Source organism: Alligator mississippiensis, chromosome 3 (assembly GCF_030867095.1).
Source record: "Alligator mississippiensis isolate rAllMis1 chromosome 3, rAllMis1, whole genome shotgun sequence".
Lineage (NCBI taxonomy): Eukaryota > Metazoa > Chordata > Crocodylia > Alligatoridae > Alligator > Alligator mississippiensis.
The window spans coordinates 261,404,026-261,421,684 of NC_081826.1; the positions used below are offsets into that span (position 1 = coordinate 261,404,026).

The following is a 17,659-nucleotide window of genomic DNA, read 5'->3' on the forward strand; positions in this document are numbered from 1 at the left end:
TTTAACATCTGCAAGCAGCCTTAAATCGTAACAGCAATAACAACAACAATAATAATAATTTATATAAGTTTTTCTTTATGTTTTGTTTCATGCCTGTTACCTATGTATTGGTATTCTCATGGCACTAAGTATTTAACAGGTCCCAAACACTCCATAAAAATTTATGTTTAGCAATACAGTACATGGTGATGAACAAGGAAATGATCAGTATCCCAATTTTACAGATCAGGAACCTGAAGCACTAAAGACCTAAGGTTTAGAAATATGCAAGACTTCTGAAAAATAGATTTATAAGCAATTTATCCAGAAAGTGTACTCTTCTAGTACCGGCTTACAGATAATTAAATTGAAGGTTTACAGCCTCTTAGACCCCCTCTACACATTATATCTATTGCACAATTACCTTAATTGCACAATAATTTTAGACTGACTACACATGCAAATTAACTATTGTGCCTTAACAAAATCCAACCAGCTATAAAGTTATTGTGCACCCTGCGGGGAGGAGAGGAGGTGGTAGGCCCCCTGTTGGGGGCAGCTGTGGCTCCTGTGGGGGGCCAGTCTATGAGCTGTGACCATCCTGAGCAGCTCCTCCATGCGCCACCCCCACACCCAGTTCCCCCACAATCCACCCACAAACCCCACACCCCCAAGCCATGCCCACAACCCCCTCGCCCACATATCTGGTCTTGTGGGTCAGGAGTGAGGGGACTGGGGCAGGGGCAGTCTGTGTGTTGACAGTAAGGGGCAAGGGCACTGGCATATCAATGCTGCTCAGTGCTGCGCATCCTGGTGAGCAAAGGGGATAGGGGCAGCTCTGATTTTTCTATGACAAAAAAGCCAAAAGTAAATGCCAAATTGTATAGATATTTAGAATTTATTTTATTACAATGATAGAGGCACTGGTAGGCTTCCAAACTGTCTTAAAATTGTAAATATATCAATAAAACATTGGCCAACTGATTTGATCTCTGTCTCTCTCTCGATATCTATCTATTTATCTAGATCTCTCTCTCTCTCTCTCTATATATAGTGGTTTTTTGTTTTACTTGTGGAAGATGGTGAAAGAACATGGATTTTTGGGTATTTTAAAGAGTAACTTTGGGATTTTTCTATCAGGGATTTTGTAGTTTTTAAATAGGGAACACCAGAAGAATTCCTGCTAGTGAGGCAAGTGGCAGGACCCAGGCAGAGAAGCCTTCTCAGAGACAGCACCTGGGATCCTGCTGGAGGTGGCTGACCTCCTGGCCACTTGGGGCCAGGAGGACATGCTTTGACAGTTCAAAGCAGGCAACCACACTGAGAACATCTTATGGGCGATAGCTGCTCAAATGGTTAGGCGGTGGCACACATGGCAGTAGTGCTGCATAAAGGCCAATTACACAGCCACAGCCCACTGGCAGCTGGCCCAGAGGTGCAGATACCTTTATTGATCATGCAGTCCCCATCCAGGTCTGGCAGGCATGCATTCTTGGGGCCATGTGCTGTTGCAGGTGGCAGGTCACAGCCAGGCAGTAGCCCACACTGCCAGACTGCTGCAGTGGATACAGGGTGCAGGGAACTCAGGGCTGCTTCAGTAGTCCATCTGGCACAAGGGGTAGTGTCCCCAGATACCACTTGGCTGAATCCCTTATGCTCTTGAGAGCAAGTAGCCCTGAGCTACTTGCCAGGGCAGGTTTTTATACTGCTGGGGCCAGTACAGGTGCTAGCCCTGGGCTCTGGTTCCCCTGGATGCGGATCCAGGAGAAGCCGGGCAGGGTTATTTTGCCCCAAGTGGCACAATTTGCCCCACACCAAAGTGTATGTCCGGGCACATGTGCTGGGGCAAAAAGCCCCGGTTAACATTTGTGCCACTTCTATTTGAGCTGCTGCAAGTGCACGTGCCTACATGTGTGGATGTGCCCCACTGGTCTAAACGGAACAATTAAAGAAGACAGTTATGCTGACTGCTAAATGATTTATTTGTGTTGGTCTTCACTGGAGGATGTTGGGAAGATACTTACCTGGGACCTTCACTTTTCTAGAAACAGAGATAATATCAGAGATTGAGTATCAAAGGAATAGAGAATGGAACAAATTTAGGAGCAATAAATCACCAGAAGCAATACATATACATTCAGAATTTTTGAAGGACCTAAGAATGGCTGTTTTGCTAACAAAATATGCTTTCTCCTTTAAATCAAATGTTGTACCAGAAGATCTGAAAGTAATGCATGTGATGCCTGGTAAATTGTTTGTAATGGTAATTAACACAACAAAAACCACTGGGAAGACAAGGTATGACTGGATTCAACCAATATGGTTTCCAAAAAGTAAAACCATCAAACAAACAAACCAACCAACCGTGCTTCCCTAATCTACTAGATGTCTTCGAAAATTGGAATGTCAGTAAAGTGGTGGTGAAGAACAACTGGTTGAGAATTTTTTAGACTTTTAAGAGGCCTTTAGCAATGTTCCTCACTTCAGAGAAAATAAACAAACAATCATGGGTAGAAAGAAAAAAACCTGACAGATCAAATGACATTAGACAAAAAGGAATAAGGCATCCATTTTTATTAAGATAAAAAGTTAGTAACAAGTTACCTACACAAGAAAAAAATATTTCTGTTTATTAACCTGGAAAAAGATAAGCAGTAAGATGGCAACTTTGTAAATAACAGTCTAGTTATTAGTTATGTCTGAAGCAAACCATTTGTAATTTGTGTTTTACATGATTCTAAATTAGCAGAATCAGGCCATCCCTCTGGATAATTCAATTAAAATTCTGCTAGAATAGCACTATGGTCATGAAAGAAAAAATTAAGGTTCAAAGAAATATGATATTGAATAGTAAGGAAAATACTATGAATTCATAGCAATGAATAGTATGGCTTCACTGCAAATGCTGTATGCTGAACTGGTCACTCTAGCTAGGGATAGACATTCAAAAAGCTTGAGCCTGAATTGATTCAATCTTTGCAGGTTAATCTAACCTGCCTAGGCTGAATCAGTTTGTAACTGTAAAAAGACATCTCCTCTAGACTGAGGAAATACCAGCACATGCCTGCAATGGCTCAGGCTAGAAGCTGGGGGATGCTAGAGCAGCTCTCCCTTCCCTTCCACAATGCTGAGCTGAGGAGGGGTATGGCCAGGCCTTGGCAAGAGGCTCTGATTAGGGAGGGGTTCCCCCTACCCCTTGCTGTTGATAACAGAGCATTTAGCTACACAGCAGGGAATTACAGGGAGTTGTTAGCATTAGCCCTTCAAGAAAAACAAAAACCTCTCATTAGTTCAAGCCCTTCTTAAACAACTTATTTCAAGGAAGGAATGGAGAGACATTACCAGCTATGAATTGGTAGCCAGTGTTCAGAAAGGACAGTGTCTAAAAAAGCCCTAAGCTGACCCTGTCTTGTCTGCTTTTGTCTCGTCTCCCACAGCATGGACCATAGCCACCATGTGGTACGCTAGCTAATGCTGATGTCTGTGTAAGGCCGAAGGGAGGGAGGAATCCCTGCTTAAGCAGGGAGTGCTGGGGGGAGAGGGGAGCAGGAGGAAGCCAGGCAGGCGCTGCAGTACCTGCTGGTTCTGCCAGAGCTCCAGCCAGAGAGTAAAGGGGCGGGGCCAGCCCTACTAGGCTGCAGCACAGAGCAGAGCCACACTCAGGATTGCAAAGCATCTGGGATGATGGGGAACTCTGGTTTAACTTCAACCAGGAAGGGGTCTGGGACAAACATTGCATAACTGGTTTGAGCCAAATCAGTTAAGACTGATACTACATTCAACCGGGTTTATCTCAAACCAGTTTCTGCCATTTTCAAACTGGTTTATATGCAATGAACTTCTGTTCTGGTACAGGTTTAAGCCAGTTTCTGATCACTTACACTTGGCTCTGGTGCTGGGTGGTGCCTCAAATCATACATGCGAGCTTGCGGGGATGCATCCTCTGGGACTGAACTAGTGAGGCAGTACATGTCTACTGATCATCTGTTGCCTCCTATTTTAGATCCCCCAGTATTACACTTTTAGGTTAAAATAAAACAGGAATGGAGCAGCTTAACAACGTGATAAAAGTACCTAAATCTCTTGCAACTCTAAATAATATAGAAAGTTAAAATACAGTTAGATTTTAATGAACAGCCATTCTTCCTAAACTTGAGTCAGCATAAGAGGCTGATCATACTTTTTCATTAAATGTTTTATATTTATGTTATTGTTCTACTTTTGGGGGCCCAGTTTTATCCACTTTTGTCTCCTTTTTGTAGGCGAGAAACCACACACACACACACACACACACACACACACACACACTCCCTTCCCTTAAAGAGAGGGCAGGGCCAATTTGAGGCAGCAATAGACGCCTTAAAAATGTATGTATTGTATATTCCTGCATACAACACATACCCCTTGTCCCAAAAATAAGTTTCTTTAAACTTGAGTATGAATTATAAATGAGGAAATATGATAAAGGCAGTTTCTGTATGATAAACCTATGCTGCAGAAAAGTGGAAGTCACACTGCAGGGGCTCCACAAGAAGCAGCACAATGAGCATGCTGGACTCCTTACCTGTTGCTACTCAGTTATTTACTGTTACTTTCAAAGAAAGTCTTTTAAAGAAAAGATCCCCCCCCCATTGTATCTTTTAAAAACAAGCTGCGTATCTTATCCCAGGCATAGTATATGTGAGAAAATATTATATAAATCTCAAGCTGACTATTCCACTTTAAGGGAAGTACAATGAGTGCTTAGGACCGCACTTTAGTCCTAAGCACTATGAATACTAACATGCTTGAAGCAGCATCAAATTCTTAAAAGGTAAATAAAATATAAAATGTGATTAAACCAGGAAATAATTTTCTATATACTGTTTAAATATCTGAATATCATAGTGATTAGGTATATATTTTAAACACCAAAACAGATAGATTAAAGATCATGATACATGCTTATTACATATCACTTTCTTGGAAACTAGATAAACCCCTTGCTTTTAGCTTATGCTTGCTGTTTCCCAACATCTGATAAGAATTTATAACAGATGGAAATGATTGTAAAGTGAACAGCACTCCCTTCATGTTCTTGATTCTGCTGATATAATCACAAACACACTGAATCTGATAGCAATGAAACAATAGCTTTGCTGTTGATGAGATCACCACATGGCTTCCATAAAAGCTATCCAAGACTGTAAAATATCCAGCACTGTAAAATATAGTCACTACCAAGATCTAGAATCTTTTTGGTCTCATCTGTGTCAAATGATAATTCCTAAGTCCTAGAAGAAAGCATAACTAAAAAGTATAGTTCAATTTTACCTGATTTATAATTATAGGAAAAAGTTAAAATTTACAAATAGAAAATCAGACCAGAAAAGATTTATTCATGTCATTAGTATGCTTAGAAATCTCTAGATATTAGCAATAATGCGCTGTTTTCCTTTATTATGAAATGACTACATTTCTCCTAAATGAGAGCCTATATAAACTTTATAGACTATACTGCTATGTACTCTCCATATGAAAAAATTCAAAAGAAAAAAAAAACTCTCAAAGACCCAGCTACTGTAAACACTTGGGTACACAGCTAAGCATATAGCGGTCCCCCTGACTTCAGTAGAATGTGCTCAAAGTTAGACATGTGCTCAAGTGTTTGCAGAATCAGGGCCAAAATGCAGAAAAATTGTTAAATATTTTATTGCATCTACCTATTGCATTACTCCATGAATAAAGCCAGATTCTCCTAAAGCTGCCAGTAACTGAGGAAAAGAAAACAAGTACATAACTGAATTTTAAAATCCTTAATATTAGATAAGATTGCTTTTCTATACATAAAATGTCATCCATTTTAAAGTCAGGTATCAAAAGCCTTTCCATGGCTAGAAGCAGCTGTTGTTTCTCAATTAAAGCTAACAGAAATCTCCTGTTCCTTGCAGTTCAAGTTGCTGCTTCTCAATATCCTGAAGGGTTGTCAAGATATTGGACCTTAAACATGCACTGGTTCAGGACTGAATACTACTCAGCCAAATGTAATTTTTCTCACATGAGTGTAATTTTTTAAATTCCATATGTTGGGAACAGAAAAGAAACATTATTACTATATTTAAATCTATTCAATGGTTCAGGATATTAGAAATGTTCCCAGGGACAGTAAAATAACAGGCATAACACAGCTGAGATGGTTAAATATGCACAGCAAATACAATTTATAATATGGATATCATACCAGCATGCATATAATGGATGTTGTGTCTCTCTAGATGAATACCTACACAGCTGCATATTAACTTTTATTATTAACTCCTTCACAATATGCATACCACATATATGAGGATATCATTTATATACTTAGTACTGCCATTTGATAAAGTGTGTTGCATGATTCGGGAATTCATTATGCAGTCACAGACCCTTTGTTCTTGTTACAACACTGCTTCTCACTTTGCAAATGCCCAAACAGCTTCAATGCACAATTTATTACATTAATGAATGAATTAATAGAAAAAAAAGAAGTCCCCCCAATATCATATTTGGATTTGGGGGCTAGAATGAATTATAAACTGAGTCTGCAATGTGATATTATAAAAAGAAAAATGTCCTCTGAGTATTCATTTATTCTACTCTACTCACCATTGGTGAGGTATCACTCACAGTACTGCATCCGTTTTTGTGCACCGCGCTTTAAGAAAAGTGAAGAATCTAGTCAATTGGAAGAGAGGAACAAATGTCCTCTGAGGATTCATTTATTTTACTCTACTCACCACTGGTGAGGCCTCCTCACTTAAGAGAACAGGAAAAATGGTAAAACTTTTCTGAAAGTTTTAGAAAACATGATCTGTGAAATAAAGATTGAAAAAAATGGGTGAGTTTTGTTCTGAAAAAGACTTAAGGGAAGATATGACATCAGTTTTTAAATAAATATTGGTAAAAAATTGTTATAAATGAGATGGTGATCAAATGTTCTCCCTGTCCACCAAGAGTAGGATGAGAAGTGACCAGCTTAATTTGTAGTGAAAGATTCAGGATCATAAAATGAAAACAGTGTGGGATAGGATACCCAAGAAGTCATTCAGTTCAATTCCCTGCTCAAAACAGGACATAGTTTTGTCCCAGTCATCCTAACTAAAAGTGTGTCCAGTGGAGAAAGAAATCTCTTGCAATTCTCCAAGGTATACTTCATACACTCCTTCTCAGGCTGTTTATCACACAAGTCTCCCACCTAGTGGGATGGGTGGAATGTGTTGCACCCTTCATGCGCATAGCAGAATAGAGTACATAGGATTTGAATGAACACAGAAGTGGTTATTATATCAAACGTGGTCAAGGAATGTTTGTATCAGAACTCATCCTATCTATAGCAAAATAAACAGAGGACATCTCTTATGTAGGCAGTACTCAAAATTAATAATAGTACAAGAACAACAAAATGGATATCACTTAAAATAAAGTTGTACCAGACTCTTCCTGACTCCATTATATTACCTCTCTGTTATCTTTCTAAAGGGCAGTAGATTAAAATGCTAGTTTGATGAAGTTTTTTTAATGGCAACTTACATTAACTATAAAACTCACTATAAACATATGTATAATTCATTTTCATATTTAATTATAGAATCAAACCTTGAGGCAATATTCTGAGCTGACCCTAATCCCTGATAAATTTGACTTCAAATAATTTATATGGTGAAGTGAAGGCATTATTAATGCTTTCCAAATAATGAGAAACTGATATTTGCTATTGTGAATTTGTGACCATGTTGGCATAAATATCTTCAATTCAAGAATTAATATTTTCCACACTGAAGAGATCCACATCTAGAGAACCACATATGCATTTTTCCCGATTGTTTCTTGGATAAAAGTTTTTTAATATTATTTTTGTTGTAACTATTACTGTTAAAAGTTTAGGGGCAGATTTTGATCTGCCATTTTCTGTATCCACATGGAGAAAAAGGTGATCATTTTCATACTTTCTGAAAAATATCAGCCTCTCTTTCGTAACTGAAAAGACCTAATTTTAAAAACATAAAACTCTCAATGAGTGCAACTTTTTCTACATTTAAAAACAAAATTATTGTTAGGTCTGTCACTTGAAAATATAGAACCATATATGCACTATATCAAAAATAAGGTAGAAGATAAATAGGTATGATTGTGTATTTCTAAACATAATCAAGTCCCAAATCAGCATTTCTGAGTATCAAGCAAAGGGGCGTGTTTCATCCATATGCTTTTATGATTTCTCGCAGAAGTCAATGGGTATACAGCATACAAAGCAACTGCAAAATTGACTGTAATTACACATTGAACTTTATGGACATAACTGCACTGAAAAAGAGCATTTCTCTAGTTTCACATATTGTAATCAAGCATATCCTTCAATGTGCTTACTAAGTTTCTTGAGTCTCTTTCTTCTGTCTTTTGGACTCAGACAAACTTTCAAAAGCAAGGCATTCTGTTTAAGGTCTTCTCCTGAAGAAGAAAGTTTGAAGGAGGTCTGGAGAAGACCTGTAGAAGAATGCCTTGCATTCAGAAAGCTTGTCCAAGTCTATCCCAACCATGTACTTGGTCCAATAAAAGATATCATCCACAGAAATCCTTGTCTCTTGCATATTTCCTGAACCATCATGGCTACAGCAGCACTTCAACACTACCAATATAAAATTAGTATGTGTTTCACAATAAACCAAAGTTATAATTAGTGAGAATTATAAGTTGAGCCTTAGATAAATTTGCTATGAAACTGGTCCAATCCCAAAAGCAAGTGAGTTTCTCTTTTTTTTTTTGTGAGAGTAAATAACTCTGTAATCTCTTTCTCCCAGCAATCTCCCTCTCCCAATTACACCAGGGCTAGTTGTGAACCAGAAAAAAAACACTGGGAACCATTTATACCCAATAAAAGTGGTTTTCAATTTAGATAATGTGAATCCTAAAACAGCTCAAACTAAATGGGAAAGATATATTTATTGTTGCATATGGCCTTAAATTGGACTTCAATCACAATTACCTTAAGATAGGTGACCATATGTCCTGGTTTAGCTGGGATTGTCCTGGATTTCAGAGGCTTGTCCCAGCTGGCTGTTGAGAATTATAATGGGTGTCCAAGAAATGCAGGGGTGTGAGGTGCAGTTTGGCTAGGAGTTGGAGTGGTGCAGAGTGCTTCCAGGTGGGCCTTGCGTGCTGCCCCACTCCTGCTGACTTGTAAGAGGACAGGGGAGGTGGAGGAGCAGAGTCCTGGATGAGTGTCCCAGATTTCCTTATTGCCAGCCTACCTTAAAAGTCCTTTCATTTAATTAGGCTGAATATAATTGTCTCAATATAACTGAGAGTACTTTTCTAGTCAGAAAAGTACCAATTTATTGAACATCAGTGGTGGTTCCATAGTGTAGTAGTTATGTCGATACCCAGTAGAACCAATGCCTGATGCTTCATTTGGGTTGGACTAGATGACTTATAAAGGTCCCTTCCAGTCCTACTTCTCTATGATGTGAAAACTGATCATCTGTTTCAACTATAAAACATACAGCATTGCACAAATCAACACCGAGACTCATTTTTGATTTTTCAGTTCTGATGATTTACTAACTGGTATATAGACAATGAATGGTATTGCCAAGACTAACTAATAGCGTATAACTCTTATGACTATAGCCCTTAGGGCTGAAGCAACTTTTACACAGGTTTAACTTTACATTATTTAAAATCTGTTTACTTTATTGTATCTAAATCCCAAAATGAAATGTTAAATCACTGCAAGAACATTAATGATGCTTCTTAAAGACACAGAAATATAACTCCCAAAGCTCCAAACTTGCAAACCCATGTGCACGTGGTTACCTTTATAAGTTAGTAAAGTTACTAGAGGTGCTCTGATACATCAGTCCATATAGTATCAGTACAGATAAAAGGAAATATAGACATTATTGGTAATTGGTGCTTTTTGGCTGATGCGGCCCATAATATTGCCAATAAATGCCATGTGCATACGTAGCCGCAGCGTGCATGTGGCCAGCCCACCAGTTTGGAAAGTAGCGTCCAGCTGGTAAGTCTCGGGGTGGGGGGGGGGAAGGGGTGGAAGGAGGGAAGAGGGGTGGGGAAGGGGCAGATCGAGGCCCCTGTGGTGAGGGAGGGAGGGAGTGGGGCGGGGGCAGAGCAGAGCCGTGAGCAGCTCATTTGGGGGGTGTGGGGGAGGTGGCTTTCGTTGCTGTGCACACACCCAGAAGAGGCACGGGGAGCGTGTGCTCCCGATCTGTGTGCGGGGTGAGGGCAGGCTGCTGCTGTGGGCTGGGACTGTGCTTGGGCCGGGCGGTGGTGCTGGGAGGGGGAGGTCTACATGGCTTCCCCCTCCCAGTGTGTACCCCAGACCAGCTCTGCACACCACAAGTAGTATGCACCAGCCCCAGCCTGGCGTGGCAGGAAGTGCACAGTGCATGTCTGGGGTACATGTTGCATGTGGCACCTGCAGCCACACCGGCCCTGCATGCTGGATATGGCACATGGGTCCAGTCTGTGTAACCAACTTAGTTCCAATGCGCAGGCTAGTCTGGCATAGGCACCACATACAGTGCACACCCTGGACCAGCCCCACACACCTTGTGCAGCGCACACCCCAGTATGGCCCTGTGTACTATGTGTATCACAGTTCCAGTCCTTGTGTTGTGTGCAGCCTGCACAAGGCAGGTTCCAGCTACTGCATACCCAACAGTAATGAAGCCAGCATTTGTTGTGTATAGCTCTCAGGGGCAGTCTAACCCATAGACAACACTGAAGGCTGGAAAATAGGGTGCTGTGGGCCAGATCCAGGCTGCAGGCCAGATCTCTTGAAACCCCTGCACTAGCCACTTCCCTTTTAGAATTTAAAAGATTCCTAAACACCCGCAGTTCTATTTTTTGCAGTCTCAGAACTGCTCCAGAGTAGGTAGATACCTACTGCCTGGATAATTCCTATTAGGATCCAGAAACTACATAGTGTAGTGGTGCCAAAACCCTGAGGTACCCAAGCCAGCAGGTATGCTCAGAGCACATCTTATATGTACCAACTGCTTCAAAGTCAGCACAAAACCCAACAGCCACAGGTACTTTAATTCAAAAACGCAGTAAATGGGACAGGGCAGGGGAGATTTACAGTTCTGCTTTTAGGCTAATGTTTAAAACACTCTCTAGGGAAAGGGAACACCTGAGTTAAATGCCCTCCTCAGGCTGAGAAGGTTCGAATCCACGATTCCTACTTTCTGGGAAAATGCCCTAACTAGCATGTTACAGGCTAGGGTTGGTGCAGACAACCTCTACATCTTCTGTTATTGCTCAGCTGCAAACGAAGAAAATGGAAGAGTCATAGGACCAGCAAAAGAATGGTACAAAAGAAAGCCATACTTTATACCCAATGGCTAGGGCAGACAGCCAAGAGGTGGTCCCTTTCTTAGAATTATTTTTGTTTTATATTTCATTCCTGTTCAATGTAAAATGCATAAATAAATCAGGGGCCAGAGGCGGGGCTGCAGATTGATTCTGTGCTTAACATTTTCTATTAACTAGATTTAGACAGCTCTCAAATCTGCCTATGAGTTTCTGGATCAATCGTCTGAGGTTCCTAGTTCCAGACTATGGCACAAACCAGACAAAAAAAGGAACACCTTGTGGCATATAGGGCACAGACAGAAATGACATTTGCCATCTGATCAGCCCCTTGAAATCACTTTAAAGCTATGCCCAAGCAGAAGAACACGGATGCAGAGCCCTCTGAGTGCATGACAAATTAACCCTCATTGTATGAGGGTTCAAATGAAGCTGCTCCTAAGCAGAGTGACTTCATTAATTTCTGTCTGCTCTGGCTGCAAAAGCAGCCTGGCGGAGCTGCTGTCTCTGGATGTGAGGCGGAGAAGGCAGAGGAGGGAGGTTGGTTCTCAGGTTCTCAGCCCCACTGGAGTGGGGGGGCAAGTGGATTGGAGCCCTTCACCTTGCAGGGGGGCCTCCAATATACCCCCCCAACTCTAGCAGGGCTGAGAAAACTCCAGAAAACCTCCCTCCTTTGCCTCCTCCGTTCTCCTATCCACAGACAACAATGCAGCTCTGAGAGTAGGGGCAGAGCCAGGGGAAGAGACTTAAGGGAAAGCAAGGGAAGATGCAGCCTCTTTCCTTGGATCAGCTAGATCCTCCATACCCTCCTGATCCAACAGCTAATGTCTGTTGGATCAGAAGGATCGGTCTAACTCATGGCGACTTCTATGAATCACCATGAGTTAGACCCAGAAGCTGCACTTCTGTATGTGCTCAGAGTTGGAGGTGCCCAAGTTCTTCTGTGGTTCTGGTCCAAAGTATGTTTACAAATTCTTGAGAGTCACAACTCATGAAATCACACGTAAATAAAAATTCATCTCAAACTTTGAATTTTCTTGCTCTTTTAGGTTTTAGTCAGACTCTAAATGTTACTTTACGTATTTTTAATAGGGTAATTTACTATTAAATATACTATTCATATGACTCAATGTGATATTTAAACTGGCTTACAGAATATTTTTACACCCAACATCATAAGAATAGTTTTCATATCAGTGCCACTGGAAACATTAATTTGATTAATGCTGTTATCAAAGTGTGCAAAAATAAAATGTAGAACCAAAAGAGACTGATTTGCAAAGTCTAAACATTTAGTTATGCAAGTCATATTTTTAACTTGTGTAAGTAGTATATCTGAGTAAAAAAGTCAGAGTTTTTGGAATAATATAATTGTTTTGCTATTGTTTAAATCAGTGCAGGTCAACCTTTTGGCAGGTGTACCGCAAGTTAGTCCTGCCCCTTGCCCAAATGCCATTTGGATCCCCTTCCCCAGCTTGATTTGGTCTCTGCTTCCTGATTGCCCTATCTACCTCTGTACTGCTTGTCCCCTCCTCCATCTGTGATGCACCACACACATAGGCTGCCTGTGCCACTTGTGGCGCACATGCTCCAGGTTGGCTAATCTTGATTTAAATCATGTGCTGCCCACACTTGCATGCATTATTCTTTACATGTTTTTGCTGCTTTACATATTCATGTACATTTATTCTCAGAACTGAGATTAAAGTGACAGAAACCACTGCAGTGGTGGCAGCTACCATTGTGACACCACTGGTGGCCATGGTGAGGCAAGTGGCCACAGTGCACAAGCAGTGCCAAGCCAACCAGCCGCAGGGCAAGTAAGGGCTATGTCATGCAGCTATTGCACACACTCCTGCTGACAAGGGCCATGTTCACTGGGACTACAGCAGGCCATACCTACAACTAGCCATACAAAATTTCCTAACCCACAAATAATTAGATACAGGACTTGGGTCATGTGTTTGACACCCCTGAATTAGTGTCCACCAGTCCTATTTTTTTTCTAATGCAGAACAATTTAAGTAACTACAGAAGTTGCAATCTACAAATAAACAAATAAAACTCAATTCTTAAATGTCAATCAAGCAAGACAACACTGCAGTGATCTGCACTGGTAAATCTAAATTCCTTTTCCTGCAATAGGATTAACTTTTATAAACAAAACTATGCACAGGAGTGACAACATAGGGAAGAAGCTTTTGTTCCTGGTCAAGATTAACAAGAAAAAATGATTTCTTAAGAAAATAAGATTGTGAAAACCAGAAGTCCAGCTATCGTAGCAAGTGACACCTTGCTGAATAAGCTAAAAATAAAAACAATAGTAAGTTCAAGAATAACACTCTTCTTGGGGGCTGATATACTATGCTAGCCTTAGCATCTGTCTGTCTTGCAAGACAATAGAATTATGCCAAGTGAGACATTAGCTTACTGAACGTAATTCTTGCTTGAAAGATAAAAACAAAGTTGGAATGACGTTTCCAGGGTGCAAAAGCCTGGGCAATATATGGAGACACTGAACTGCCCACACACCAGTGTCCCCCTCTGAGCCTTGTTGGTTTTAGCCAAAGGAAAGACAGGTGCCAATACTAGAGGTGCACCAATATAGCGGTGCCATATCGGATCGGCACCAATAAAAGGAAAATTAATATTATAAGCTATCAGCTTTTTTCGGCCAGTGTAGCCGATAATGTTACCAGTAATTATAATGTCCCCGGATGCCGTGTGCACGTGTGCAGCTGCAGCATGCACGTGGCCAGGAATGTAGCCTGGAAGCTTGGAGAGCAGCACCTTGCAGGTAAGTCTGTGGAGGCGAAAGGACATGGGAGTAGGAAGGGGCATGGAGAGGGAAGACTGAGGTCCCCATGGTGAGGGATGGAATGGGAAAGGGGCTAGAGGCGCTGCCCAGCCAGGGCAGTGAATGGAACCCAGGGCAGGAGCAGGATGGAGCCACAGGCAGCTTGTCCAGTGGGCATAGGGGTGGGAGGGTAGGGTGGGTTAGCCCTGCTGTGTGCATCCCCCTATGAGAAACATGGGGGGCCATTTGTGTGCAGGACAGAGTTGGACTGCCCTCTGTGGGCTCAGGGCTCTCTGCCCTGCTGCCTTTGCCTTGGGAGCTGCACGCTGGTCACGCATCCCTTGCCCATCTGGCAGTAGTAGCAGTGGCAAGTTGTGCTTCCTGCTGCCAGGTGGGCAGGGAATGTGCAGTCAGCATGCAGGTCCCAGGGCAATGGCAGCAGAGCGGAAAGCCCTGAGCCCACAGCTGGTAGCCTGCCTCTACCTTCGCCCCACTCAACTCTGTTCCTAAAAAGTGCCCCTACATTTAAAAATGGTGGCAGCAGCGGCAACTGAACTAAAACTTATTTGATGAGCTTTAGTTCAAGTGTCCCTGCTGCCATTTTTAAACACTGAGATGCTGATCCCCTGGATGAGCTGCCTGTGGCTCTGTCCTGCTCCCCACCCTGGCCCCAGGCTCCCATTCACTTCCCTGCCTGGGCAGCACCCCCAGGCCCAGCCCCAGCCTCAGCCTGATGCCCTCCCCTACCATGGGGGCCTCAATCTGCACCCCCATGCTCCTTCTCTCCATAGGCTTACCTGCAGGGAGCTGCTCTCCATGCTACCTGGGTGTGCTCCTTTAAATCAGTTATTGGATCAATATTGGCCAATATACCTGATGAATAATCGGCTATCAGTATCGGCCAAGAAAATCTTTATCAGTGCACCACTAGCCAATATGCTCGGAACCAGCTTGGGCACAGGAGAAGCCAGAGTGAAAAAGATCATCCATTTGTTTGTCTGCTGGGACTCCACTCCTAGACTGAATGCCGACCAAGGTTAGACTCTGCCTATACACATGCTCAGAGGTGGGGGGGGAGGGTCTTTTTAAATAGAGCAGTTCCTGGGCAGGAATTAAATTAAAACACCACAGCATCATGTGTATTAAGCCCCCGAGCATTTAAAAATGACCACAGTACATTTTATCTGAACCTCATTCAATGAAGTTTAGTTAAAGTGCCCCACAGCCATTTTTAAATGCACGGGGGCTTAATACATATTATACTGCAGCATTCTAATTAGAATGCAGGGCAGACTCTATTAAACTAATTCTAATTATGACATGATAATTTGAAAAAATTATCAAGGCTCACATTTGTGAGAGCCCAGCAGGAAAAATTATGCTGAGGGGAAACCAGCACGGGTTTGTAGCAGGTAGATCATGCCTGACTAATCTAGTCTCTTTTTATGACCAGGTTACAAAACGCCTGGACACAGGAGTAGGGGTTGATGTCACATACTTAGACTTCAGGAAGGCCTTCGATATGGTATCCCACAACATACTGGTGAACAAGTTAAGAGGCTGTGACTTGGATGACTACACGGTCCGGTGGGTGGCGAATTGGCTACAGGGTCACACCCAGAGAGTCGTAGTGGATGGGTCGGTATCGACCTGGAAGGGTGTGGGCAGTGGAGTCCCGCAGGGCTCGGTCCTAGGACCGATACTCTTCAATGTCTTTATCAGCGACTTGGACGAGGGAGTGAGGTGTACTCTGTCCAAGTTTGTGGACGACACAAAAATGTGGGGAGAAGTAGACACGCCGGAGGGCAGGGAACAACTACAAGCAGACCTGGACAGGTTGGACAAATGGGCAGAAAACAACAGAATGAAATTCAACAAGGAGAAATGCAAAGTGCTGCACCTAGGGAGGAAAAATGTCCAGCATACCTACTGCCTAGGAAATGACCTGCTTGGTGGAACGGAAGCAGAAAGGGATCTTGGAGTCCTAGCGGACTCCAAGATGACCATGAGTCGGCAGTGTGATGAAGCCATCAGAAAAGCTAATGGCACTTTATCGTGCATCAGCAGATGCATAATGAACAGATCCAAGGAGGTGATACTTCCCCTCTATTGGGCGCTGGTCAGACCACAGTTGGAATACTGTGTTCAATTTTGGGCGCCGCACTTCAAGAGGGATGTGGATAACCTGGAGAGGGTCCAGAGAAGGGCCACTCGTATGGTTAAGGGCTTGCAGGCCAAGCCCTATGAGGAGAGACTAGGGCACCTGGACCTCTTCAGCCTCCGCAAGAGAAGGTTAAGAGGCGACCTTGTGGCTGCCTATAAGTTCATCACGGGGGCACAGAAGGGAATCAGTGAGGTTTTATTCACCAAGGCGCCCCCGGGGGTTACAAGAAATAATGGCCACAAGCTAGCAGAGAGCAGATTTAGACTAGACATTAGGAAGAACTTCTTCACAGTTAGAGTGGCCAAGATCTGGAATGGGCTCCCAAGGGAGGTGGTGCTCTCCCCTACCCTGGGGGTCTTCAAGAGGAGGTTAGATAGGCATCTAGCTGGTGTCATCTAGACCCAGCACTCTTTCCTGCCTATGCAGGGGGTTGGACTCGATGATCTATTGAGGTCCCTTCCGAACCTAGAATCTATGAATCTATAAAGGAGCATGTGTATAAGCACCCAAAGAGCCCAGTCTACCCTACCATGGAGTGGACTTCAGTTCCACTACTTTTTGGCAGCATTTCCTCTGTCAAGGATAAGACTAATAACCCCCTCTAAGGTACTCTTCTGCACAAAGCCATTGGCAGCTTAGAGGTTGCCAGGTTATTTAAGCACTGCCCAGTGCTCGGTGATAACCGTCACAGGTTAGGTCCATCTACTGTAATTCAATGGTAGCAGGCAAAGCTGACCTGACCTGCATTAGCACCAGTACATTGTTCTTAATTCCCTTAGAATGAGGCTTTGGTATGTATTTAAGTATCTGCATGTGTCCTTTGTTGATACATTTCTGGGCATCTCACTGCAATTGCCCTGGTGGGAGACCCTTTTCCTTCCCATATATGCTGAGGAAGGAACAGAGCTTCCCTTTGGAGGCTATCCTGAAGAACAGAGCTGGTTGAAAAGTATCTGTTGAAACAGCATTCTTGATGTTACAGAGGTATAAATTGATTTCATCACACGTTTCTTCAGGAAGTTATTAAAAAAGGGTGCTATTAAAAAATGTATATTGAAGAAAATATGTGTACTCCTCCAAAGATTTTGTAGCCTTGTAGCTGATTGTCAAATGCACATCAAGCAGTCTGTATACATTTATATGGCTAACACACTAAAACATCTTGAAAGATTTTAAAATAAAAATTACTAGTGATTCAAATGAATCAAAATTAAAAATTTCCATAAATTCAGCCCCAAGTTTAAGGTGACCAGAAGTTACATTATGTCATAAAATTCAGTTTTACTATCTTTTCAAAATTCTCAAAAGTGATAATTCTGAATATTGTAAATAGGCATTTTTATTTCAAATATCCATATCCTAATTCTACC

General features: G+C 42.2%; 1 protein-coding gene across 2 annotated transcripts in view; it reads right to left on the reverse strand.

Moving 5' to 3' along the window:
• The window catches only part of CWC27 (CWC27 spliceosome associated cyclophilin), a 216,239-nt gene that overhangs the window by 97,458 nt on the left and 101,122 nt on the right, over positions 1-17,659 (reverse strand). Inside the window, exon 11 of one of the 2 annotated variants that reach the window (XM_059725138.1) lies at positions 6,735-6,808. The exons of the other annotated variant lie outside the window; for it this stretch is intronic. Coding sequence (XP_059581121.1) covers positions 6,751-6,808 — 58 coding nt within the window. The 3' untranslated portion in view covers positions 6,735-6,750. The remainder of the gene's footprint in view (positions 1-6,734; positions 6,809-17,659) is intronic. 2 annotated transcript variants of the gene reach the window in all.